This window comes from Brassica napus, chromosome A9, assembly GCF_020379485.1.
Source record: "Brassica napus cultivar Da-Ae chromosome A9, Da-Ae, whole genome shotgun sequence".
Classification (NCBI taxonomy): Eukaryota; Viridiplantae; Streptophyta; class Magnoliopsida; order Brassicales; family Brassicaceae; genus Brassica; species Brassica napus.
This window is the reverse complement of record NC_063442.1, coordinates 42,796,881-42,823,387: the sequence shown is the minus strand read 5'-3', so window position 1 is coordinate 42,823,387 and position 26,507 is coordinate 42,796,881. Positions and strand designations below refer to the sequence as shown.

General features: G+C 34.8%; 5 protein-coding genes and 1 long non-coding RNA gene across 6 annotated transcripts; 4 read left to right on the top strand and 2 right to left on the bottom strand.

Annotated features, from left to right (window-relative positions):
* Positions 1-5,724: 5,724 nt before the first annotated feature.
* Positions 5,725-7,202, bottom strand: LOC125578606. The gene is made up of 4 exons (XR_007316719.1): positions 6,947-7,202; positions 6,809-6,859; positions 6,424-6,497; positions 5,725-6,092 (listed from the first exon to the last, which is right to left on the bottom strand). It is a non-coding gene; the product is annotated as an uncharacterized LOC125578606 (long non-coding RNA).
* A 2,521-nt stretch (positions 7,203-9,723) lies between these two features.
* LOC125578605 (protein POOR HOMOLOGOUS SYNAPSIS 1-like) lies at positions 9,724-10,654 on the top strand. The gene is made up of 3 exons (XM_048741842.1): positions 9,724-10,073; positions 10,263-10,379; positions 10,524-10,654. Exons 1-3 carry the CDS (start codon positions 9,804-9,806, stop codon positions 10,599-10,601), a joined length of 465 nt encoding a protein of 154 aa, XP_048597799.1. The 5' UTR covers positions 9,724-9,803; the 3' UTR covers positions 10,602-10,654.
* Positions 10,655-15,590: 4,936 nt separating this feature from the next.
* LOC106420017 (protein POOR HOMOLOGOUS SYNAPSIS 1) lies at positions 15,591-17,689 on the top strand. The gene is made up of 8 exons (XM_048741841.1): positions 15,591-15,920; positions 16,110-16,226; positions 16,374-16,439; positions 16,545-16,648; positions 16,755-17,077; positions 17,178-17,230; positions 17,347-17,374; positions 17,478-17,689. Exons 1-8 carry the CDS (start codon positions 15,651-15,653, stop codon positions 17,534-17,536), a joined length of 1,020 nt encoding a protein of 339 aa, XP_048597798.1. The 5' UTR covers positions 15,591-15,650; the 3' UTR covers positions 17,537-17,689.
* A 355-nt stretch (positions 17,690-18,044) lies between these two features.
* Positions 18,045-19,981, top strand: LOC106415941 (ESF1 homolog). The gene is made up of 3 exons (XM_048741840.1): positions 18,045-18,850; positions 18,972-19,159; positions 19,230-19,981. Exons 1-3 carry the CDS (start codon positions 18,136-18,138, stop codon positions 19,698-19,700), a joined length of 1,374 nt encoding a protein of 457 aa, XP_048597797.1. The 5' UTR covers positions 18,045-18,135; the 3' UTR covers positions 19,701-19,981.
* A 145-nt stretch (positions 19,982-20,126) lies between these two features.
* On the top strand, positions 20,127-22,937 carry LOC106420212 (AP-1 complex subunit mu-2). Its single transcript, XM_013861063.3, has 11 exons — positions 20,127-20,504; positions 20,746-20,892; positions 20,975-21,037; positions 21,108-21,284; positions 21,373-21,476; positions 21,557-21,664; positions 21,761-21,857; positions 21,958-22,055; positions 22,139-22,280; positions 22,359-22,481; positions 22,574-22,937. Exons 1-11 carry the CDS (start codon positions 20,376-20,378, stop codon positions 22,670-22,672), a joined length of 1,287 nt encoding a protein of 428 aa, XP_013716517.1. The 5' UTR covers positions 20,127-20,375; the 3' UTR covers positions 22,673-22,937.
* A 338-nt stretch (positions 22,938-23,275) lies between these two features.
* On the bottom strand, positions 23,276-25,637 carry LOC106419847 (lipase). The gene is made up of 8 exons (XM_013860689.3): positions 24,986-25,637; positions 24,805-24,899; positions 24,624-24,727; positions 24,442-24,542; positions 24,264-24,367; positions 23,752-24,189; positions 23,546-23,677; positions 23,276-23,461 (listed from the first exon to the last, which is right to left on the bottom strand). The coding sequence occupies exons 1-8, from the start codon at positions 25,232-25,234 to the stop codon at positions 23,284-23,286; spliced, it is 1,401 nt and encodes a 466-aa protein (XP_013716143.2). The 5' UTR covers positions 25,235-25,637; the 3' UTR covers positions 23,276-23,283.
* Between the last annotated feature and the right edge of the window lie 870 nt (positions 25,638-26,507).

Genomic DNA, 26,507 nt, shown 5'->3' with positions numbered 1-26,507 from the left:
AAACAAGATTATTATTTTTGGATCATTAAAGTGTTCATGTTTTTTAGAAAAACTGTGGAAGTTAAATATTTGTATTGCGATTTTTTTTAGTAGAGCGATGTCGTTTTGATTTTCGTTAAAAAATTAAACTTTATGCTAAGTGAAAATTAAAATTGACTAAATTTGTATCTAATTTGGTTTAATCAAGAATAATTTCATGTGTTTTTTGGATTAATGAAAATTCGTGTTTTTTTGTGTATGTGATCAAGCAACAAGAAGAATATCAGCTAAAACTCTCATTGTTTGTTCTAGCTTAATGAGACTGTGAGATGATGAGCTACTCAAAATGGTATATCCAGAAGCAAAACTCTATGTTTTGATATTTCATGGCTCCAATAAAAGTGATATGTACATTCGATAGCAAAGTATGATGTTGTTATTAGATCTTATGGCATTAAGAAAGATGATGGTGTTTTTGCTACTTTTGCATGGTTTAGAGTGGTATTAGATGAAGCATAGACCATTAAGAATCATGACAGCAAAATTGCAACTACATGCTATGGCTGCATGCTTTGTTGAAAACAAGAACTAAAGGTCAGTTTCTTTTCATGAAACAAAATTTGTGCAGAAGTTTTAAGGTTTTTATGTGTTCTAACTAGTAATAATGATTAGATACGATGCTTGATGGAGAACCGATGTGACGCGTCTTCGTCAAGCTTGTAATCACCCTCTTATCGTATCCTCAAATCTTTGAAATATATCCTCAGTTGAAGTGGCTAGAAAGCTTCCATATGAGTCATCCAAACTTAAAATTGCTCTAGATATCCTCTCGGATGGTTTGATTAAGAGAGTTAGAGAAAAGACGATGGTTTCTCAATGGACAAAGATGATGGACATGCTTGAAGATGGTCTTATAGGATCTTCTATTCAATATAGAAGATTTGATTGGAAAATGTCACTAGAAGCGCGACATAAGGCAATTGAAGACTTCAATACCCTCTCTGAGGTAATTATCTTACTTAGACAGTTAGACATGATCTTGGTTTAAAAAAAGCATGCGCTTTCTTGGGTCTCTTACGAAGGGTCAAGTTACTGATCTTGATTCAAACCAAATTGGTTTGTCAAAATTAGACTATTAAACCGAATTACAAACCCTAATAAGTTAGAAGACATATCTAAGTTTCAATGTTTTTCTGCTTTTGTTCTCCTCTATATTCACATGATGGCTTCGGTGTTCGGTGTTTATTCTTCTCTTTTCTATCACTGGTTATTTCTCTATTTTTTGTTGTAACTTATGTTCTATTTATGTCTATGCCTATGTTTATGCATAATTGTCTTACCGTCATTTAAAACCAAGGTCACATGATATGTAAACTAACAAATTTTTCTTCTGACCAGGTTGACCTAATGATAATGTCTTTAAAGGCTTCTAGCATTGGACTAAATATTGTTGCAGCTTCTTTGGGTCTCATCACGGAACCATGGTGAAACCCCACTACTGAAGATCAAGCCGTTGATCGAGCTCACCGCATTGGTCAGACACGGCCTGTAAGAGTGGTGTGGCTCACGGTAAAAGATTCGGTTGAAGATCATATGATAGTCCTTCAAGTAAATGATCGTATTTCTACAAATGTTTTTTGGTTCACTATTGAGATATATTATAGCTAATTTTACTCACAAAACTGTTGATATAAAAAGAAGAAAAAGATGGTGGCCTCTTCATCTGGAAAAAGTGACCAGCTGAGCTTCTCTGCGGAGGATTGGAACCATCTCTTAATGGTATATTATTCAAATCTAAGATAGATATACTATTTTATTTTTGAGATAGATATCCTATTGATTTTGGTTGAATCAATTTCTAGCCAATAAGATGGTTCTGATGAGTTTTTAATACATTCATCAAAGTATGATGCCCAATAAACAAGAATCTGAACAGTAATATGCATATTTTTGTGTCTTAGTCTTAGAGGCTGTAGATATCTTAGACAATTCGTTGAAGATTCTGCACTATTTCTGATACGGGCAGTTTGAATCCTATAGTATCTCGGTTTAGTGGAAACGAATTTATCAGTTAGACAATAACGTAAGTAAATAACCTTAATTTTTATGTATTACTAGAGATCAGTTCATGCCAGTGCACATAAATTGAGACCTGGTAGGTAGAGTTAAGGCCCATTGAATTCACACACACTCGTAAAGTCACAAGAACAAAATCACAAACACTAATCTTCTAACTTTGCGGGGAGCCTCATACTCTTACTTTCAAGTTGCCTCTCTACACACAAAACTTGTCGTGTATGCATGATTTAAGTGTCATTTCTTTGGCCACACAATTCATGAGGCAAACGTCTACGAGGGACCAGTCACACATGTTTCAAATGCAGATACCATTAGAAGGTTTTGGCTTTATATTCCAAATAACCGATTGATACGTTCCGGTCTAAGGAAATATATATCATCTAAAGTATATATTTTAAGAGAAACTATGGTTAAATATATAGTAATGTGATTTCAAATCATAATTTTTGCTATTCAATTTTCTAACAAATAATAAATTCTAATGGCTTATAAAAAACAATAAGACTCTGAAATCCACTAAGTTAAAAAGACATTAGCCATGCATGTGTTATTTTAAATTCACATAATAATATTTATTGTTTTCTTGTGATCATCCTTTATCTTGTAGTCGATTGAATCATTTGATTAAGAAAGGGGATTCATATTAAATTTCAATTCAATTTTATTTCTCAAAGGTTAACCATATATATATGATAATATTTCGGGCAGGTTTAGACTAATTTCGATTTTCTTAAGATAATCTCGTTGAACCGAAACAATAAAGCTGTCAATAGTTTTTCGTCAGGTGATTAGTCCTTGAAATCCACTTTACTCATTTAAGTAAACTGACAAAAACCTTAATTGAAGTTTAGTAGATAATATATTCTACAGAATATAAGGAAAAAAAAACAAAATTTATATCTGAAGTCATAGTCAAAAGACGAGTTAGTTTCAACTAAAAGAAATTGTGATCAATTAGAAAAAGTGGCAGATAGAGAATCTATCCTTTGGATCCTCTCCTCTATTAATTTCTAGCCCTTCACTTGGATCTCTCTTGGATAACTCATTCAATGACACTATCCAATTATACCCACATGTGTATCAGCGTATGTATATGCATGTGTATTTATATTTTGAAGCTTCCTTGTTTTGTCACAAAAAATATCTTCATGTTTTGTTAGGTTCAACACATGATAGAGAGATGCATGCTACTTCATATGACTCGTGATGAATGCATCAAGGCGTTAGACCAGCACGCAAGCATGCTACCACTCGTTACGCTCACCGGTAATTAGTCTTGATAACATTACACATAGAACCTATGATTGTCCACAATCTTTACGTCGAAATTGTTTAAAGGGGTTTGTAAGAATTCTCAAAGGATATTTAGATTACGTTTCAGCTTTCTCAATTAAAAATGATATACATGTGAATATTTGAAGGGATTGAAGGGAATATTGTAAATTTAATTAACCTTGGATCATGTTGGTCATTTTTACATTTACAGTATGAAAGTCACAAATGTTTATGCCTTTTTTGCTATAGAGCAAGTGTGGTACAATGTATCTTTATTTTGTTTGCAGTTTGGAGAGGACTTCAAAAGGAAAATAAGGATTTCTTTGAAACGTATGGCCATTTCCTCTCCCCTAGGCCATTATCAAGTAAGGTCTTGTGGGTTCAAATGTTTTTTATTTATTTTTAATTAAAAAACCTGAATAAAATTTAATTTAATTTCTTAACTAGATCTCGATCCGCGCAACCGCGCGAGTTTTTGTTTTCATTTATTTTTATATAAACATTTTGTTTTCAATTCAAAATTGATATATATTATAATATATATGTGTCTATCAATTTTTAAAACATAATAAGTTTATGGTATATTTTTTTATTGAATAAATTGTTTCAAACTTTCACATGTATTTGTATATTCTTATATATATATATATATTCGGATTATTATTTCATTATTAAAATCGTAACTATATATATAAAAATTAGTAAAATATTGTAACATTTCACAAATTTAGAAAGTTTTTTAAAAATTAAACTTTTCGCTTCATAGATTTATATTATCGAGTAAATAATTAAAAATTTAGTTTTTGTTTAATTTTTAAAATAAACTATATAGTTTAAAAAAATTCATTGGTTTAAGGTAGCAAAGATTAATCATTGTTAGATAATATGATTTTTGTTATTTAAATTTTTTTTTATAATTTTAAAAGTTAACATCGACAAATATATTTAAATAATTAACAGATGGAGTTATATATTACAACATTAAATTATATCTATTTAATTTATACTATCTATAAATCTAATGGATCATTTATTGTTTAAATCTAACTATTGATAGCCCAATAAAAAAATTTGGTAGGCCCAAAATTTAAATAATAAGATTAAAGATTAAATGTAACATAATTTTCTAAAACTAGATTTATTAGGTCTATTTTTTAAAAAAAATCACACATGAATCAATGTTGTGACTTATGTTTTAATATATAAGATTAGCATATCGACCGCATCCCAAGACATCATGTTGTTTTAAACGAGTTTTACCAAGAAATTTATTTTGTTTGTTTGTTTATTTACATCAATTTATATCAGGCGGATACGTTCGGAGATCACCAAGGTTTGCGAGAAGGAAACAATGAAGACTTTGGTTTAGGCTTCTAGATATATTATATAGGAGATAACATTGAGGTTTATATATATGTAGACGACTTAGGCTATTTTACATATTGCTATGAAGCATGATCATGCTATGATATATATGTAGACCTTTTATGTTAAAAGGTTTCCCTGTTAGCTATAATCATATTAGTAGATAAGCTTTTCTTGTGTAATCTATTTTAAGGTTGCTTAGAGCATGTTTATAGGTGAAACCCATTTAGGGGGTCTTAGGGATTTTTTAAGTATTAAAGTGTAGTTAAGAGGTTTTGTTAAGAGGTCCTTAATTTAAGTGGTTTATTGGCAGTTCCTTAACTAAAGATTGTTAAAATTTAAAAATTAATAAACATTATTATTTTGAACAACCTACACAAACCCATTCATTTTACATAAACCCGTGACCTAGAGTACAGCAACACACACACACAGTGCCGGTCTTGAGCGCTGTGGTGCCTAAAGCGAACCCACAAAAAAATACCCTCTAAAAACAATAATTTTTCACTTTATCTTTCTAAACCAAACAAAATTTTGGTTTTCCATGATGCAGAAATATCATCAAAAAACTAATAGATTGATCTAAAATAAAAAATAATAATTTCTACAACTTTCTCTGGTTGTAGCCACTTATTCGTCTTGTAACCACTTAATTGAGTTATTATTTTGTTTTCAATAACATTTACTAAAAATGCATGAAAATGATAATAGTGTTATAATTAATTCAAATGAAAAATATATAAACAGGTAAATACAACAGTAGAGAACATCATTTTGAATCTGGTTTATATAATTAGTTTGTAAATTTAATGAATCTTTCAAATTGTCAAAGTTCCAAGAGAGAGAGTATTTGGATTCAAAAATAAATTTCATGTTTATTTTTTGCTTTTAAAGATACAAAAAAGTAATTGGGTGAAATATCAGATAATTAGTAGAAGAAAATAAATACATGAATTTAGACTTTAGAAAAGGATATTAGATTTTTGTTTATAGTTGGTTTGTTTTAGTTTATATGACTACAATAAAAGAATCATTTAATAAATTATATTAAACATGGAAACTACGATTATCAATAAAGGAATCAAAATCTGTCAGGTTCTCTACCGTATTAGAAAAATAATAATAAAGAAAGATAAAACTTAAGAATCGAACTTGCGCTGCTGCACCCAAAGAGAAAACCAGAAAAGCTTCAACCATTAGGCCAATGAGATATATTTGTCAATAATTTGGCGCCCCTAACTTATATCAGAATATTGGCACCTAAAGCCCTAGCTTCACGGGCTTTAGTCCAGGGCCGGCTCTGCACACATACATACATATCTCGTGACAAAGCAACACACACATACAAGATCGTGAGCTCTCCCGTGGCATGTCATGTCATGAGCTCTCGTCACCTGCATTACAAGATCAAATCAAAGCAAGAACATTTAGCATTAACTAGAAAGATTTTAATTCGACTTTGAAACAAACTACATTTTATTTATAAATTGAAGAGAAGGATCAAGCATTGATCAGAAGCAACCATAACCGAGTTGACATTTATCTAATAGCATTCATCACACAACACATTTATCTAATAGCATTCATTTCATTCTAACCATAAACTGTATTTATTACCTAAGCCAACCATTATCTTACACTAACCACTATTTTTATTATCTAAGCATTGATCATTTCAGCTCGTTTCAAACAAGAGTACATCTAGAAAGATCAAAGAGAAAGTACCTTTATGATGGTGGCGTGTTTTTTGTCTGACAAAGAGACAGGTTTTGTGCCCACTTCACGTCTCTTGATCAATCCTGCAGCCACATAAACACAGAAAACAAAGTACTCTCTGAAACGCTTTCAAAGAAGAGTAAACTAGTCAACTACCAGACTAAAGACAGAGTTAACTCGTCAACTACCAGACTAATTCACACATTGATCACACTTTCAATTCAACACTTCCTCGATCTTATACCTATTTACATTCCAGCAAAACAATCAAACCTCAATCACTGGTTTATGAACTTGTGTGATGTCTAAATCAAACCATCTAAAGACAAAACAATCCACCTAGATCAAACCATATCAAAACATAAAATGACGCTGAGAAAGGAGCAAAATATACCTAATTACACCAAGACACCATCTACCTCCTTCTCCCTCTTCATCAATCCACCTAAACACAAAAGAGACAGAGACAAATCAAAAATAAAACAGAGGATTTGTATTTTGATACACAAACATATATGAGCCTCAGATTTACCTTTTCGATTCACCTCAGCCGCAAGGGACACCGTTGTTACCCGTCTCAGAGAGCCACCGATAGAGAGAGACGTCGGCATTTTCTTTGGTCGATGAGAGCCACCGATGGAAAGGTCTTTGTTTCCCTTCCTCGCCGAGATCCACCGATCGAGCCGTCGCCGTCGACGAGAGGACAGAATCACCATTCAAATCGCCTTCGCCTTTCGTTTCACTTCGAGAGAATCGAACCGTTTGAGAAAATAGCCAAAAAATGAAACACTGTCGAAACCCCCCCACACCACGACTCCTTCCTCTAATTTTGCGACACGTGCCTAATAAGGGGTGTCCCTTCGAGCTGTTAATTAAGGGACGGGTTTTCATTTAATCACCATTTTCCATTTATTTTAATTCTGATTTAACCTATAAACCCTTCTTAAAACCATCTCCAATGGCTTACTCTATTTTTTACTCTAAAATAGAGTAACTTTATAATAGAGTTTGAATTTGCTTCAATGGTACTCTATTTTAGAGTAGAAAATAGAGTGATAAACAAAAAATAAATAAATTACTCTATATTTAGAGTAAACCTATTTTTCACTCTGTTACAGAGTGAGAAATAGAGTACCATTGGAACATTTTTGACTCTAAACTCTATTTTAGAGTGAAAAATAGAGTGGAGTTGGAGATGCTCTAAGCGAACGTCTATAAACATGCTCTTATTTAGTTGCAGTTTATTCATTGAAAACCATGTATTATAAAATTCTGAAGCGTGATTTTTATTTGGATAGCAACATTCCATATAGTATTTAGCGAAAAAAAACATTCCATATCGAAAATTTATATAAATATAGTGTGATATAAAAATAATGTAATATTTTGGAAAAATCAGGAAAAAATATTTACAAATTTTATTAATTCATTCCAAAATAAATTATCATATAAATGCAGTGTTTTAAAACAAGACTGAGATCCGCGGTTGAACCGGTAAGCCCGGTGACCTAGAAATAATCTGGTTTGGGTTTTGTGAAAAACTCAATATATAGAAACCTACAAAAACCCAGTAAAACCCGGAACCCGATACCGGTTGAACCAATAAATAACTTTTACTTCTTTTTTTTAGTTTTTAATTATGTTTTTAAATTATGTTTTATATTCTAAATTTCCAGTTAAGAAATTAGGTGCTGACAAAAAAAAAGTTAGGTTTTCTCTTTTCAGTTTTATATTTGTGATTTTTAGATTTTGATTAAGATTTCACTATGCCACCTCAAGAAAATGAAGTGAACGATGGTAGAGAGAACCAAAATTAGTTTATGTGATTTGGTGTTAGTTTATTTCGTTATTGACAATTTAGTAATGATCTTTTACTTTTGGTTTATTTTGTATTTAAAGTTTATTCACATTGGACATTTAAATATTAATAAATTTTATGTCTTGATTTTTTTAGATGTCATAACTCTTGCCTTGATAGAGAAAATTTTAAAAAATCTAAACTATTTTTTGATATTTTGTATGTCAAATGAAAATAAAAATATAAAAACTAAAGTTAAGTATTTTCTAAATGTTTTTAAACATAAAATATATACATATCCAAACTATTATTTTAGGTTTTAGAAAAACATTTAGAAAATATTAAAATTTAGTTTCTACATTTTTATTTACATAGTTGATATATTATTATATAATAAAATTAATTCATTTATTAACATGCGGTTCACCCACGGTCGGTCCAGTGACCCATCAATCCGGTAAATCGTCCGGTTCAGTGTTTGGATCGGCTTTAAAAACATTGTATAAATGTATAAAATTGAATATAAACACAAATCAAAAACAAATTCATGTATAAAATTGTATATAAACTCAAATAAGAAACAAATTGAAATAAGCAGTGGGCTTTTTGGGGCCCAATATTAATAACCTGAGCCCATAGACTGCTGGAAATATATTATTTCGTACTAGGCCTGGGCATTCGGGGTCCCAATCGAGTTTCGGTTTTATCCAATCGGGTCTCGGTTTTTCGGGTTTATCAAAATCAGCCCCATTCGGATTACATAAAAGTTCGGTTCGGGACCGGTTCGGGTTTTATCGGGTTCGGATCGGGGTTAGTAAATCTTCAGAGAACCGGTACAACCCGGTGTACTTTCGGGTTTTAGGTTCCAACCGGTTCTTCGGTTTTAAAGTACTTGATTTATACATATTTTGTAACCAAAACATAAGTAAAATCGGTTCTTCGAGTTTAAAGTACTTGATTTGTACCTATTTTATAACCAAAACATAAGTAAAATCGATTCAAAAATAAGAAAAAAAAACATCAAACATGATCATTTAAAGTCAAACGAAAGGTAAACATTGTTTTTGATAGAAAGAAAATCTATAAATGAAATCATAAAACGAAAAATTAAGTTATCATGAAATGAAAAAAAATTATTCAATGAAAATAAAACCAAAATCTAAAAATTTCAAGTCTCAACCACCACTTTCAACCATCAACCTTCATGTAGTAGATCGTTATTGTAGATGTTTAATAATATCTTGGTGTATTTTGGCTACATATCAGGAATTGATATCATGCTTGGTACAAGTTCTATTTTGGCATTTTGAATGTTTCGGGTTCTATCGGATATCCATTTAATTTCGGGTTCGGTTCGGATAATACCCATAACCCGAAATACCATAAAACAAGATCCATTCGGTATTTAGGTCGGGTTCGGATCGGTTCGGATTCATTTTTATCGGATCGGGTTCGGTTCGGATTTTCGGGTTCGGTTTATTTGCCCAGCCCTATTTCGTACATTACGTTTTTCAAATTCCAACTCATTAGAGAAGCAAAAAATAAAGGTGAAAAAAGAAAATTTCAAATCGGAGGAAATATCGGAAGGAAGATGGCGGGATCCCTAACTGCATCAGTCCACCGCGGAAACGCGGAGGCTTCAGAAACTTCCCGATGGCTAATCAGCTTCGCTCGGTTCATTCCGTTTCCGTCTTCTCCATCTCCGTATCCAGGACTCGTTCCTCTCGGGAAGAGGGAGCGGAGCTCGTCCCCCATAGGGACGTGGCTGTCGACGTCCTTCTCGAAGGTGTATCTCACTCTGGTGGACGAAGTGAACGGATCCGATGCGATTCTCTCCGTCGAACTCGCCGGCAAAATCCTCGTGAGTTGAATTCTCCGTCTCTCTTTATGTTGTTCTCGTTTTTGATCGGATTTGTTAGTTGCGACTCCTGGATCGGTGTTGGCGATGATTTGAGCTTACTAGGTTTCGTGAATGTGGATGTATCCATGGTTGATTGTAGTTTCATGGAGTAATTTGACTTCCCTGGTGTTTGATTGGTTCTATCTACAGGAAGAACACTACATTTCGAAGCTGAACTTCTCGTGGCCTCACATGACGTGCGTTTCTGGGTTCCCATCTCGTGGCAGCCGAGCGATTCTCGTTAGCTACATGGACTCTGAAAACGAGGCAACCTCCTTATAACACTCGAGATTCTCTTTTGGAAATTTCCTGGAATAAACATACTGTTTAATGTTCACGAGTTAGGTTACTTCATCTGTGTGATTGATTGAAAGCCTATTGTTTACTGTGATTGTTAATCTTCTCCTCTAGATCCAAAAGTTCGCTTTAAGGTTCTCCACATGTGATGCAGCTGTGACCTTTGTAGCAGCGCTTAAGGTTAGCCATTAGCTGCAAAGAGCTGCTTTATACATGTTGATTTAGATAGAGATGATGTCTCATTTTATGAGATATATGATTTGACATTCCCCTTCTTGACAGCCAAAAAGCTGTTGGCCTAGAATAAACAAAAAATATGAGATTATCGTGACAAGAATATCATCACATGAAACATTGATCTTCGTAGTTAATTCGGATACATTTCAATGTTTTATTATTAATAAAAGTAAACTACAATAGCTAGCTATTTTCTTAAACCTAAAATTTAAAAATTTGCGGGAGATCGTAATCTTTAAACGTGGTTATGGTTTATTTTTCTATAAATACTGGGGAAACTAGACGCCTCATTGTGTTGCTTTGCCTCAAATACGATTTTACGTTCAGACATGATTCCTAATAAATAATTCTGTATACTAGCGATAATCAACATTCTGGTCGCAGAAATGTTGGTGTTAAGTTTAAAAAGAAAGCAAATGATATATTATTCTTCTGTCACGGTACACGATGAAGCATAAAAGTTCAAATCGTTTTCGTTAAGCTGGATTATAGTATGCGAAGATAGTCAGAGACCATGGCTTCTTTACTGAGATTACAGTTAGTTTCAGTTTTACTTACGCACTACATACATATAGGTCCAAACAGAAGCCTCTTAATGACCCTTTCTTTCGTTAAAGTTATCGAAAACGCCATTGTTCATTGTTGCACGAGACAAATAAGTACAAACCAAGCCTTATTTATTTTATCTTTTTTATTCAAACCAAGGAAAGGATCCTGAAGAATCAAGAAATGTGTCAGGCAAAACATTTATTAAAACTAAGCCTAAAGCTAACGTTGCATTTATAAAATCGATGACTTTATAGGTGGACCAAGCATGCATGGTGCCTATCTTAGCTGGTGCTCTTAGAGGTACGAGACGGTTAAAAACAATCGTTCATTTCCCTACTAATAATGTGCATTATATCGCAAGATCTAATTAAATTATTTAGAATTTCAATTTACATATTGCCTTCTATATATATTCACTAAACCTTTAAGGAGATCATCAAGAAATGTTATATACGTGGATGTTTATAGTTATAGATCTTGTTTTCTTTGATACCTTTACGTATATAACAACTCATGCATCGAATAACCAAGATTCAATGCGCTATTATCTATTAGATATATAGATAATAATATGGACTAATCTGTAAGGTGCACGGGAGTTTTGTAATTATTGGATATGTAATAATAACAAAAATGTAACCCTTTGACTTCACAGCTCGACTTTTCAAGATCTCGTGCCAATCTCCTTTTTTCTGTTGTTAAGCGATTTATATTTTGTGGACCGTACCGTTTCACTGAGACATACGGCAACAAATATTTATCATATAGTTATATGTCTTTTACGTTTGTAAAATAAATTTACTCATTAAGAATTAATAATCTTTTCTTACACAGTTACACTATATCAGAAATAACCATATCTAAAAAACAAAAATCTTAATCATCGTCTTTGTCTTGTCCGTATTATAACTTTGACCCTTAAACTTAGCTAAATTATCCAGTGTGTTAATCAAGACTTGATACGATTATATATTCATCATTTTCTGTTTAATCTACTTTACTGGAGAGAGTCCCATTCAACAGGAAAACCCTTTACTGATCTGTTTAAGACGGAATTATATAATAATTGAATCACATTATTTACATCACGTGTTCTTTGATTTGGGATTAATTATTTTTTGTTTTATCTTTTGGCTTTACTAGTCTTAAAGGTGATCAGTTCTATATGCTGTCTTCAAAAATTTATATGTGTCAGTGTGTGTGAAATGATAGAGGGCATTTACTGTTATGTTGCTTTTTTTTCTTTTGATCAAATGTTGCTTCATAAATTCACATAGACAAATTTTGTCTCCTCTCGTGTCCAAACCATTTTGTTCTCATTATACACTAGACTTTCATCCAATCACTGTTCTACATTTGGATATTGTAGATGCATATATAGTATACATAATAATATACGGTATGTCAAATTAAATACAAATGTCAGTGATGATCACATGTATATCATTTATGTTGAGTCATAAAAGAAGCCACTGATTCTCGACTATTTTCGCGTATTACCTGGAAACTAACCGTTTGTACCAAACACTCTTTCCTCTTGCCGATGGTCTAGAAAATTTTGCTGTTCTAAGCAAAATAATTCTTCTTTAAAATTCATTAATTCCATTGTTAATTAAACTTTACTTGCAGATTATTTAGTTTGTATTTTTATCAAAATATAAATTTTTATTAGATAATATTGTTTGTAACTTTTATTAGTGAGTTTTGATTGATTTTGAAGATTATTATGCAAATATATATTTTTAATATGGATTCCGATTTATCATTAAAGAGAGTGTTAAGGCGTTTAGCAAACATTAAAACAGTAAGCCCTCTCAGTTGGGCTTAGACATAAAAGGCCCAGTTTCATGGAAACCAATACGGTTCTGAAGCTAACCAGAATCAAACCGAACTATCCAAGTTCCGGTTTGAAAAATTGACCAATCGATCATGTTTTAAAAATTTGTTGGGTGTTTGGTTCTTAGGTTTTTGGATTATTCATGTGGATTCGGTTAATAATATTTCGGATTCGAATATGTATTGTACCATTCTACAAGATTCATTCATGTTCTTTTACATCTCTGATCGTATATTGTTTCGTTTTTGTTAGGTTTAAATCTTAAATTTTTGGTTTATATTTAATTTGTCAACCAAACAAGATTATTATTATTGGATCATTAAAGTGTTCATGTTTTTTTAGCAAAACTGTGGAAGTTAAATATTTGTATTGCAATATTTGTTTTTTTTTTATTTTAGTAAAACAATGTTGTTTTGATTTTTGTTAAAAATTAAACTGTGTTAAGTGAAAATCAAAATTGACTAAATTTGTATCTAGTTTGGTTGATCAAGAATAAGTTCATGTGTTTTTTTGTGTATGTGATCAAGCAACAAGAAGAATACCAACTAGAACTCTCATTGTTTATCCTAGCTTAATGAGATTGTGAGATGATGAGCTACTCAAAATGGTATATCCAGAAGCAAAACTCTATGTTTTGATATTTCATGGCTCCAATAAAAGTGATATGTACAATCGATAGCAAAATATGATGTTGTTATTAGATCTTTTGGTATTGTGAAAGATGATGGTGTTTTTGCTACTTTTGCATGGTTTAGAGTGGTTAAAGATGAAGCATAGACAATTAAGAATCATGACAACAAAATTGCAACTGCATGCTATGGCTGCATGCTTTGTTGAAAACAAGAACTAAAGGTCTGTCTTCTTTTCATGAAACAAAATTTGTACATAAGTTTATCAAGTTTTTATGCGTTCTAACTAATAATATGATTAGATATGATGCTTGATGGAGAACCGATTATCTTTTACCTCCAAAGTCACATTAAGTAGAGGAAAGTGGACTTAAGAAAAACTTGATTTCTACCAAGTGTTTGAACGATGTCATTAGAAGCACAACATAAGGCAATTGAAGAGTTCAATACCCTTCATGAGGTAATTATCTTATTTAGACAGTTAGACATGATCTTGATTTAAAAAAGCATGCGCTTTCTTGGGTTTCTTACTAAGGGTCAAGTTACTGATTTTGATTCAAGCTAAATTAATTTGTCAAAATTAGACTATTAAACCGAATTACAAACCCTAATAAGTTAGAAGACAAATCTAAGTTTCAGTGTTTTTCTGCTTTTGTTTTCCTCTCTATTCACGTGATGGTTTTGGTGTTTGGTGTTTATTCTCCTATTTTCTATCACTGATGATTTTTATGTTATGGTTTTATCTTATGTTATATTTATGTCTATGCCTATGTTTATGCATAACTGCCTTACCGCCATTTAAAACCAAGTTCACATGATATGCAAACTAACATTTTTTTCTTCTGGCCAGGTTAATGTAATGATAATGTCTTTAAAGGCTGCTAGCGTTGGACTAAATCTTGTTGCAGCTTCTCTGGTTCTCATCACGGAACCATGGTGCAACCCCACTACTGAAGATCAAGTCATTGATCAAGTTCACCGTATTGGTCAGACACGACATGTAAGAGTGGTGCGGCTCATGGTAAATGATTCAGTTAAAGATCGTATGGTAGACCTACACTTAAATGATCTCATTTCTACAAATGCTTTTTGGTTCACTATTGAAATATATTATAGCTAATTTTACTCACAAAACTGTTGACAGGAAAAGAAGAAAAAAAATTAATGGTAGATTAGTCAAATCAACGATCGATAGATATACTATTTTATTTTTTATTTTTAAGTTTGATATATTATTGATTTTGGTTGAATCAATTTCTAGCCAATAAAGTGGTTATGTTGAGTTGTTATTATGTTACACCATAATATTCATATATTACATTCATTAAGTATGTGTTGATGCCCAATAAACAAGAATCTGAACAATAATCACCCTGTTCTTTTTTTGGTCAGCGGTGAGCGACCAAAATTATAAGTTTATAATTGACTTCTTGCCCAAGTTTAACCTTGGATCATGTTGGTCATTTTTATATTTACAGTATGGAAGTCACAAATGTTTATGCCTTTTTTGCTATTGAGCAAGTGTGCTACAATGTATCTTTGTTTTGTTTGCAGTTTGGTGAGGACTGCAAAAGGAAAATAAGGATTTCTTTGAAATGTATGGCCATATAATATTTAGCAAAAAAAACATTCCATGTCGAAAATTTATATAAATATAGTGTGATGTAAAAATATTGTAATACTTTGGAAAAAAATATTTAAATTTTTTATTAATTCATTCCAAAATAAAATATCATATAAATGTATAAAATTGAATATAAACCCAAATCAAAAACAAATTCATGTATAAAATTGTATAAAAACTCAAATAAGAAACAAATTGAAATAAGCAGTGGGCTTTTTGGGGCCCAATTTTAATAACCTGAGCCCATAGACTGCTGGAAATATATTATTTCGTACATTACGTTTTTCAAATTCCAACTCATTAAAGAAGCAAAAAATAAAGGTGAAAAAAGAAAATTTCAAATCGGAGGAAATATCGGAAGGAAGATGGCGGGATCCCTAACTGCATCAGTCCACCGCGGAAACGCGGAGGCTTCAGAGACTTTCCGATGGCTAATCAGCTTCGCTCGGTTCATTCCGTTTCCGTCTTCTCCATCTCCGTATCCAGGACTCGTTCCTCTCGGAAAGAGGGAGCGGAGCTCGTCCCCCATAGGGACGTGGCTGTCGACGTCCTTCTCGAAGGTGTATCTCACTCTGGTGGAAGAAGTTAACAGATCCGATGCGATTCTCTCCGTCGAACTCGCCGGCAAAATCCTCGTGAGTTGAAATCTCCGTCTCTCTCTATGTCGTTCTCTCTTTTGATCGGATTTGTTAGTTGCGACTCCTGGATCGGTGTTGGCGATGGTTTAGGCTTAGTAGATTTCGTGAATGTGGATGTATCGATGGTTGATTGTAGTTTCATGGAGTAATTTGACTTCCCTGGTGTTTGATTGGTTCTATCTACAGGAAGAACACTACATTTCGAAGCTGAACTTCTCGTGGCCTCACATGACGTGCGTTTCTGGGTTCCCATCTCGTGGCAGCCGAGCGATTCTCGTTAGCTACATGGATTCTGGAAACGAGGCAACCTCCTAACACTTGAATCTCTTTTGAAAGCTTAATAATGTAGTAAACCTAAGAGGAATTTGATCATTGTTTCACGAGTTAGATGCTTCATCTGTGTGATTGAAATCGTTATTGTTTACTGTGATTGTTGATCTTCTTCTCCAGATCCAAAAGTTCGCTTTAAGGTTCTCCACATGTGATGCAGCTGTGACCTTTGTAGCAGCGCTTAAGGTTAGCCATTAGCTGCTTTATTCATGTTGACCCTGACTTCAGTTTATAAGCTGATTTTCTTTGAATCATAGCCAATGACTCCTGTGTTTGTTGTTCTGTTTGCAGGAGAAACTCAGTGGCTTTGAGGAAGCTGGGATCCAGGAACGTGAAACCAGGCCCGAGGCTAGTTTCCAGTCAGATTACAACCCTGGAAATGAGATTATCCCCAGGTTAGATCACATTACTGTGTTGCCAATTTGTACAAGTGTTTTAGCCTTTAGATATGGTAAGCACAGCCACTGAGGAAGAGCCTAATATATTTAAACCTCCTGATAGTTATGTTCCTGAAATGCTGCCAAGGCTCGAGTGTCAACAGTCCTTATACCCACGAGAATCCGCCATTGTGATGCAACCAAGGCTTGAGTATCAAACTTGTCACACCTTCTATGCACCACAAATCGCCACTGTGGAGGAGCCAACCATGGTTAAACATATTGGTAGCTATGTCCCTGAAATGCAACCAAGGCTCGAGTATCAAGCTGGACAAACCTTATACCCACCACACGCCACCCTTAGTCAAATCCCTAACGATCCGTTCATTAACCTCCCTCCGAGTTTCACCACCTTACTCTCAGGTTGCTTCCCCAACTCCTCTCTAGGTAATCTCCACAATTGATCTTACTTGTTCTACTTTAAGATATATATAGCTTCTTTCATACATTTTATTAACAAGTTTTCTTCCCATGAAAACGGCTATAGATGCAGGCCAAACAATTGTAAAGCAGGATCCTGATCTTAAGTCACAGATACTGGTAATAGCATAACAAGTCGAGTTTTTATTTCTTTCAAGAAACTCTCTTTCTACACAGCAACACAGTTCTAATGATTTCTTTTGGTTTTTGGGATTCCAACCTTTTTGTTTTGACAGAAGCACATGGAAGATTCTTCATTTCAAGGTTTGTTATTCTCTCCACACAGACATTTGAGCTTCAACTTCACTTAATATATTTCAAAAATCTACCATCTATATATGTAAGAAGATGTTTCCTCATTATCCAGATATGCTCCAGAAAGTAGAGAGAATTATGGAAGAAATAGGAGGTAACTGGATTCTCTGAGTTTCATCTCATCTCATATATACACCATCTCAATATACTATTCCAAATCCAGTACTTTGTTTCATGCAACATATATGGTTTAATCTTACACACATTTTAAACATTGTTGATTTTCTTTCTACTTGTGAATGAGAACACTATGACATTTCTGAATATCAAATGCACACCCCTAAAATTTTTCTTACTTATATCAAATTTCATTTCATTTTCCTTGTTATCAAATTTGAAATTTGAATACCATATTATAACATTTTCCTTTGCCACAATTTAATTTTATGAATATGAAATTTCATTTTAAATAAAACTTCTAACAGAAAATAAAAATTAAAAATGTGGTTAAAGTTTATGGATGTTAAACCGGTTCCAGATGGAGAGAGAAAAATAATCGAATTTCTTTTTGTGGTAATCTGGTTCCAGAGTGTAGAATTTAAACTTAAATTACAGCTGTATAATATTTAATTTGTATGGGATTTGTTGGGCAAAAAATAAAAGAATAATGCACAGTATGTTTAATTTGGACTCAACGCGAGTAGTATTCAAATATCAATAGGTCAATCAATGAATACGACCAAAAAAGCGAAAAAGAGAATTCAATCATAATGTTTTCGAATTTCCTCGAAAGCTTATACGATGGCATCGGAGACGATGAAGCCGACGACGACGACGACGAGAACATCCCCAAAACTCCAACGACGGAGAGACACGTCCCCGAGAGAAACGCCGATCGTTTGCCTCCGATGTCTCCGGAAGAGGAGGCTCAAGCGCGCGGCGTGAAAGACGACCTGTCGGAACTCAGCCATACCCTCACGCGTAAATTTCGTGGCGTCGCTAACTTTCTCGCTCCGTTACCGGAGAGATCTTCCTCCGATCTGTCGAATCCCAGGTTGAGCCAATCGCGTTTTTCAGATCCCGAGTTGAATCAATCGTCGTCTCCCGATCCCAGGCTGAATCGATCGTCGTCTTCCGATCCCAGGCTGGATCAATCCTCGTCTTTCGATCCCAGGCTGAATCAACCGCCGTCTTCTTCAGATCGGCCTGAATCGCGTGTCGGAGATGATACGCGAGAGACAGAGATTAGAGCTAGGAGCTCGGATACTATGGAAGATAAAAGGTTAGAAGATTTACGCGATGATCCGGAGGATGAAGAAGAAGAAGAAGAAGAAGAGGAAACGGATGAAGAAGAGGAGGAGGAAGAGGAAGAAGAGATGGATGCGGTTGCTCTTACGGACGAAGTGCTAGCATTTGCGAGGAACATAGCAATGCATCCTGAAACTTGGTTAGACTTTCCTCTCGACCCCGACGAAGATCTTGATGGTATAACCTACACTCTACTCAATTTTGGAAGATTCTTAGTGTCTTCATGGATTTGACTTATATGTGTATCAAAGTTTTTGAAATGTCAACATCAATATGGTGTTGTGTCTTCTTCTTGTAGATTTGGAAATGTCTGATGCACAAAGAGGTCATGCTTTAGCTATAGAACGTCTTGCTCCGAGGTTAGCTGCATTAAGAATTGAACTCTGTCCTTGCCATATGACTGTTGGTTACTTCTGGAAAGTGTATTTTGTTCTTCTCCTTTCACGGCTCAATAAACACGATGCTCAGCTTTTGTCTTCGCCACAGGTAAACCACTCACAGAATCATGATTGTTGGTGTTGGCACTCAATATAACTCTTTTCTGTTTTGTTTACAGGTGATGGAAGCAAGAGCATTGTGGATGAAAGAGCTTCAGAGTCAAAACAGTTCCACAAAAACAGGTTATGGAGATATTCTTAAGGAGGAGGAGGAGGTTACACCATCAACTTCGAGTTACTACAACCATGCTCCTCCTGAGTTTCTGTCTCCAAGAATATATGCCTTTGAACCTCCTTCGATCATGTATCGTGATTTCGAAACAATAGATCGCGGGTCTGGTTCTGAAAATGCGGAGTTCATTGATAAAGCTGTTATCGAGGAAAAACCAATCCAAATGAGTGCAAGCATAAGCGCGACACTCAATGAAGATGATGATGATGATTGGCCGGAAGAGGAAGATGATGCTCATGATTGGGCTCCAATGTTCACAGGGAATGAGGACGATGTTTCGTTCAGTGATCTCGAAGGAGACGATGATATAAGTAGCTTAGCACTCAAGTCTAAGACTACCTCCCAAAAAGGAACATGAAACATACATCTCAGGTCGTAACGAAACTGGCTTGTTGCTTTTATATTACCTCAAGATCAAATCAATGGAACTGAATATAAAAGGATTTGTGCCGAGTCAAAAGCGTGAGTTTTTGGGTGTGAGTTTGATTGTTTGTCAAAAGAAAAAGAAAAAAAGGTTTTGAAACATGTACAGAAGATTTATTCAGTCACTTCAATTGCATTTGTATTTGTTCTCTTATATCACCAATGTAAGGAAATATTGGAAGCTGTGATATATACTATGTGAAATGTCTTTAGTAATCTTGATTACATGTCAAAGATCTCAATTACCATTGCCAAAGATCAGTTTACAGAAGTTAGAATGCGGGATTAAACTATTGATGATCAAAGAAGATGATAAAGTACTTTATACAACTCTGCTTAACACGACGCCGTTTCGATGGAGTCAATTAATCAATTTATTTTAATGTTGTGTGTCGTCGTCTCTCTCTCTCTCGCTGTTATGAATCCACGACCCAGGGGCAATAACCAAATCATCGTCAGATCGTGAATAAAAGCCTTTTATCGAGCTGCTAACGGATGATCTCAGCTCATTCTTCTCTTTGACGTTGCTCCTTACATAAAATTCATCAGATCTCGTGGATTAACTTCTTCTGTTTGATCGGATCTGATATCGCAATCCCTGGAGAAAACCATGGCAGGGGCGGCCTCGGCGCTGTTTCTGCTCGATATCAAGGGCCGCGTCCTCGTGTGGCGCGATTACCGTGGCGATGTCACCGCTGCTCAAGCCGAGCGTTTCTTCACCAAACTCATCGAGAAAGAGGTTCCTCTACGATTACTCTTCCCAATCTTTGATCTCTAGATGTGCGATTTGGTGGATTTGTATTCACATATTTGATTTTCTAGATGATCCTTATGAGATTTTCTCGTGAATAAACATTTGGAACGAATTAGCAAAGCTTGATCAGTTGTTATACTATTGATATTAGATTAGAGTTTGATCAGCATTAATACATTGCGATTCTCCTTGGTGGTTTTGTTAATGTTATTGGCTAATCTTTCAGGGCGATTCACAGTCTAATGATCCGGTGGCTTACGATAATGGTGTGACCTACATGTTTGTACAGCATAGTAACATTTACCTCATGATAGCTTCCAGGCAGAACTGTAACGCTGCGAGTCTTATCTCCTTCTTGCATCGCGTCGTCGATGTAAGCTTCCCTTGATATTCAATTTTGCGAAAATAACACTAACTGTTTCAAATTGATAACTGATCATTTACGTGTTTCTTAGGTCTTCAAGCATTACTTTGAGGAGTTGGAGGAAGAATCATTGAGGGATAACTTTGTGGTTGTGGTATGTTACTGCTTCTCCCTTCTGCTCTTGATGAATATTAGATGCTGAAGTTGGCTTGTGTTGGTGGCAGTATGAGTTACTTGACGAGATGATGGACTTTGGTTACCCTCAGTATACCGAAGCAAGAATCCTTAGTGAGTTCATCAAGACTGATGCTTATAGAATGGAAGTTACACAGAGACCTCCAATGGCTGTCACTAACGCTGTTTCTTGGAGGAGTGAGGGGTTACAGTTTAAGAAAAACGAAGTAGGTGCTTAGTTTAGAAGGGAATGGTTTATTTTTATATCGTTTAGGAGGTCTCCAAATGTTTACAAACGGCTGTTTTGTTTCCCAGGTTTTCTTGGACGTAATAGAGAGTGTAAATATCCTTGTGAACAGTAATGGGCAAATCGTGAGGTCTGATGTCGTTGGAGCATTGAAGATGCGAACCTATTTGAGGTGTGTTTTCGAGTGTTCTAATGTTAGACCAAACTTCCCTCCTCTTTGACTCTCTGCTTCTTAATCCATGGTTATTTCAGTGGAATGCCAGAGTGTAAGCTAGGTCTGAATGATAGAGTACTGTTGGAAGCACAGGGACGAGCAACAAAAGGAAAAGCAATTGATTTGGAGGACATCAAATTTCATCAGTAAGCTTTTCCTCTTGCTAACTCCAAACAATCTCTGACAGTCACTTATCTGGACCACTGTTTTGAGTTCTACATGCGTCTTTCTTCAAAATGCAGGTGTGTTCGATTGGCCCGTTTTGAGAATGATAGGACGATATCTTTCATACCACCTGATGGGGCTTTTGATTTAATGACGTATAGACTCAGTACCCAGGTTTGAAATGTGGAATATTGCATGGATGGCTTTTTCTTCCTTTTTAAACAATTAAAAATCTCATGAAATTTTCTTTCTTTTTTACATTATACTTGTTCAGGTCAAGCCTCTTATATGGGTAGAAGCTCAGATAGAGAGGCATTCCAGAAGTCGTGTTGAGATGCTAGTTAAAGCTAGAAGCCAGTTCAAGGAAAGAAGGTAACTACTAATCCTTGTCTGACTTTGCTTGATATCTACTCCATGTTTTTACCATAAAGTGATAAAACGTTAATTTTCTACAGCACTGCTACGAATGTTGAGATCGAGTTGCCTGTACCAACTGATGCATCCAACCCCACCGTAAGAACATCTCTAGGGTCTGCCGCATATGCTCCCGAAAAAGATGCTCTGGTTTGGAAAATCAAATCTTTCCCTGGGAACAAGGTAAGTGCTTATAACTTTAACGTAAGAACTGACCATGTAATGTTGAGTGTCTTGACTTTAAGTTTTGAAACAATGTAGGAGTATATGTTGAGAGCAGAGTTCCATCTTCCAAGTATAACCGCAGAGGAAGCCACACCTGAGAGAAAAGCTCCTATCCGTGTCAAATTCGAGATCCCTTACTTCACTGTTTCAGGAATACAGGTTAGTTGTGATATCTTGGGAATTTTCTATGTTTCTGTACTCGTTATCTGAAACCTTGAAATTGAAGAATCCTAATGCGTGTGTTAATGCAGGTTCGATACCTGAAGATCATTGAGAAGAGTGGGTACCAAGCTCTTCCGTGGGTGAGATATATAACCATGGCTGGTGAGTACGAACTCAGACTCATGTAACATGAGATCTGTGTTGTTTTTTGTTTTTTATTTACGCCATTTGTCAAGAAAACAAACCAGAGGAAGATCAAAGAAAAGGAAAAAAGATTTGAAAATTTTAGCTGATGAAAATTACGGTGAATGTTGGTTTAGAGATCTATATTTCTTGTGAATTGTTTTCATGGTGTTCTCTCTTTATTTTTCCTGTAAGCTCTTTTACGACAATTATTTTGGTTAAAATTGTTAAACAAGCAATTTTGTTTGGTCCTTTAGTGGCCACTGGGTTCTTTCTGTCTTCTGATAGTTCTTTGCCACTGGGTCCTCATCATAGACTATAATGATTGTTCTTTTCGAGGAGGAGGGTGTGTTAAGATACGGTAGATAGAATATGACTTGTATCCACCCTAATGGGATTAAGATTAGGCAGTAGACCACCAACATGACAAAACAACAAATGTATTATACATTTTTGAACGGAAGGTTACAACTTACAACAAAAACGAGAGAGCATAAGAACAGTGTACATATCTCAACTGATGAATTGCCTAAAGAATTAAGGCCCAACGTCCCTAAACACTTGAAAACAAAAATAGATCAATGTACAAAGCTATTTTTTGGGGGGGGGGGGGGCATCAACGAGGAGAGCTAGGACAACGAGGAGATTGATTAGGAAGAGTCTGAGGAATCTTCCTAAAAACATGTTTTCTGCAACGTTGGAAGATACTGTCGTATATAAGATCAAACTGAACTCCAGCTCTCTCTCTATTCACTATGAACGTTATGTGATCTGCTTCCACTATCTTATAATACCTGCAATAAACATTTTTCATCCCATCAACATTCATTTTCTACTCTCATGGTATATATGTTATATAATATTGAGGATTCACTCACCAGATCCCAGGTTGTAACGTTTGGCACTCCGAATCACTCCTTATGAACCTGCTCGGATGCTCCACAGGCAACCTCGGATGCGTCATTGATATTGTGTTCATTGCCCCATCGTTCTCTTGCCACTCCTCATCCCTTCACATTCCATAACATTTTAGATCCCATCAAGAAGGAATGTTTTCGAAGTTTGAATTCTTATTGTGTATTACCTGTATCCTTTATAAGGAGGAGAAACATCTTGCGGGAACCTCCACTGACTCATCTGAAAGACACGGAGGAAAAGCATCGGGTGTATTCCAAGAACACCTGAAGGAACCGTCATCCCCATCATTCTGCGGGTTCGTTTAGTAGCGTAGCTGAAGTAGTAAGTGCTCGGGAACGTCTGGAGATTTGAGTTAAGACTTGTGGAGCCTTGGATGGTGAGATCAGGCAAGATCCAGTCACCGGTAGCAAAAGGACCTGTGTTTCCCACAAGGCAATCAACTAGACCTCTCACTCCGGTTCTCTTCCAAGAGATGTTGAAGTGATCAAACCCGAAGTTGTAATAGTTTTTCAGCCATGAAATGTCTAACCAATCGTACATTATCACGCCTATACGACATATCTGCAACAGACATATCGGTTTCATGCTTATTCCATCATCTGTCCTGTAATAACAAAAATAAGAGATAAGAACCAACTATCTCAAGGACACACATCTGCTTTCAAGAAGGAAACTAACCTCATGCCATCTAAGTAAGTCCTTGTGGTACCATTGAATGCTCCGGACAATGATGTCACACTCAGAACCCAATTCTCGTTCGTTTCTTCAAACCCTTCAAAAGCCTAACCATCACAGTTTCAGACATATGTGTTAGCATCAATCATCAACCAAAGATTTTAAACCATTAAAGTCAAACCTTATCTGCAAGCATTTGCTGCAACAAGCGTATAACTTGCGCACCAGCTGAATGCCCCACAAAATGAATAGGATGATCCTCATCCCACTCAGGGTATTGCCCTAAACACACACACAGATACATACCAAAGTCAGAATCCACATTATTAGTCTCTGAATGAGAGTTTCAGATCAAAACCTAACCTTCTCCATAATCTCTTCCAAACCGAGAATGTCCACAAGCTTCACTATGCTCTTCACCAAAATCAACTCTTCCTCCTTTTAAATAATAAAACAATTCCCTTGCCCTGAAAAAACCATTGTTATTAATACCATCAGCATAATGATTTACACAATAGGATTAAAAAATGTGCAATTCAAATACCTATCATAGATGCTTGTTAAAGATCCCAAATCAGGAACAAGAACCCTCTCATCTTTCTTCTCAGCACCACCAAAATATGATAACCCTCCTAACCTCTGATCAAATCAAACACAACAATCTAATTAAAAAATAAACAAAAAGAAAACAAGATTTGAGTTTTTTTTTTGTGCATTATTATTACCCCTTTGCCAAATCCAAAGATCCCATGGACCAATACAATAGGAGGCAGACCTTCAACATTGCTTTGACTTCTTTGATCTGTTTCTCCTCCTACATTTGACTTGAACAGATAATCACTCAGCTTCTGAGAAACATCTCCGGCCACAGCGGTGCTGAATATATAAAACCCATATATCAAATGCACCACAGAGCTCACGAAAAGCTCAGCGAGTTGAAGACATGTCACCATCCACAACTTTATCATCATCATCTTAAGAATAAAGAAAAAAGGAATCTCCTTTATCCTATAATATAGACTCCCCGGAACAGGGGAGGCAAATGCAGAGAGACCCTTCTTCAAAAGGATGCTCCTTTGAGGGAAGAAAAACCCAGAAAAAAAAAAAGAAAAAGAGAAAACTTTGAAATTTTCCCGAGAAAGTTGGCAACGTCTCTCTCTCTCTCTTATGTATTGTATTATCCAATGTTATTTTGGCATCCACTTGTATCTATTGCCCACCTCTCCCCCCAATCTTTTAGCTGAAGCACGCCATGTGTAATGAGTCCTCACCTCTCCTCTACAAGCTCCTCGAGTTTCCGCAAATATTGTAATAGGAGGATTCCAAGGCCCCCACTTTTAGTTTATTATTTTTATTGTTATTATTTTTGCTGGATTCTGATTGGTTGAGAGAAACGGCGAAGCACGCTGGATCGGCGCTGGAAGATTGGTTCGTGATAGTACCAAACTGTATCTTTCTGCTTTGATGTAAGTAACCTTATCCTATTTAATCATATAATCCAGTCATCCGAAACTAAAACTTGTATTTAATACGAATTTAAATCCTGTTTATTCGACATTTCTTATTTATCATTTATATATTTGTTATTTAAATACGAATTTTTAAGAAGGGTACCTGTATAAAAATTAATGAACAAGAATGTTATTTCAATATATCGACAACCATAAGTAATTTCTTTGGGGTGGGTTGAGATGTAATATATGAATTGCATCTAAAATATTTGTAGCGATAAAAAATTTTTGATCACAATAAATAACAGCTAAAACAAGAGATCATATTAGAGCGGCAGCAAATTTGGTTTTGCGTTAAACTATATATCCCCTAAACTATATTTGCAAATTGATTTTGCCACATGTCATTTCAACAATCAATTTCACAAAACAAATATGATTGGCTACTAAAATTGATGACATGTCTGATAGCTTAATATGACATGGACAATTGTATTTAATGTTAATTTATATTTTTGGTAAACTTTATAAAATATGGTAATAACTCATATATTACATTTAATGTCAAATTATATTTTTGGAAATTTTTTTTAGAATATGAGAATAACTCATAAATCATCATTAAAATAAATATATTCAAATATGGCTATAAATTTTGAAATATAATTTAATGATGACTCCTCAAGGATTTCTAAGAAATACTCTATTAAAAAAATTGGGGTTGTTGATAATGGTTGAGTATGCTTAATGTGAAATGAGTCCTTAGACGCTTTGTTTTCTGATATTAAAAGTTTTC

Coding starts and splice junctions, on each gene's coding strand:
- LOC106420017 (XM_048741841.1), top strand. CDS start 15,651: ATGGCGGGATCCCTAACTGCATCAGTCCACCGCGGAAACGCGGAGGCT. Junction 16,440..16,544: donor CCTTTGTAGCAGCGCTTAAG/GTTAGCCATTAG, acceptor TTCTGTTTGCAG/GAGAAACTCAGTGGCTTTGA. Junction 17,375..17,477: donor GGAAGATTCTTCATTTCAAG/GTTTGTTATTCT, acceptor CTCATTATCCAG/ATATGCTCCAGAAAGTAGAG.
- LOC125578605 (XM_048741842.1), top strand. CDS start 9,804: ATGGCGGGATCCCTAACTGCATCAGTCCACCGCGGAAACGCGGAGGCT. Junction 10,074..10,262: donor AACTCGCCGGCAAAATCCTC/GTGAGTTGAATT, acceptor TTCTATCTACAG/GAAGAACACTACATTTCGAA. Junction 10,380..10,523: donor ACATGGACTCTGAAAACGAG/GCAACCTCCTTA, acceptor CTTCTCCTCTAG/ATCCAAAAGTTCGCTTTAAG.
- LOC106415941 (XM_048741840.1), top strand. CDS start 18,136: ATGTTTTCGAATTTCCTCGAAAGCTTATACGATGGCATCGGAGACGAT. Junction 18,851..18,971: donor CCCCGACGAAGATCTTGATG/GTATAACCTACA, acceptor TTCTTCTTGTAG/ATTTGGAAATGTCTGATGCA. Junction 19,160..19,229: donor AGCTTTTGTCTTCGCCACAG/GTAAACCACTCA, acceptor TTTTGTTTACAG/GTGATGGAAGCAAGAGCATT.
- LOC106420212 (XM_013861063.3), top strand. CDS start 20,376: ATGGCAGGGGCGGCCTCGGCGCTGTTTCTGCTCGATATCAAGGGCCGC. Junction 21,285..21,372: donor TACAGTTTAAGAAAAACGAA/GTAGGTGCTTAG, acceptor TTTGTTTCCCAG/GTTTTCTTGGACGTAATAGA. Junction 22,056..22,138: donor AGCCAGTTCAAGGAAAGAAG/GTAACTACTAAT, acceptor AATTTTCTACAG/CACTGCTACGAATGTTGAGA.
- LOC106419847 (XM_013860689.3), bottom strand. CDS start 25,234: ATGATGATGATAAAGTTGTGGATGGTGACATGTCTTCAACTCGCTGAG. Junction 23,678..23,751: donor CCTCCTTATAAAGGATACAG/GTAATACACAAT, acceptor TGGAATGTGAAG/GGATGAGGAGTGGCAAGAGA. Junction 23,462..23,545: donor ACGTTACAACCTGGGATCTG/GTGAGTGAATCC, acceptor TGTTTATTGCAG/GTATTATAAGATAGTGGAAG.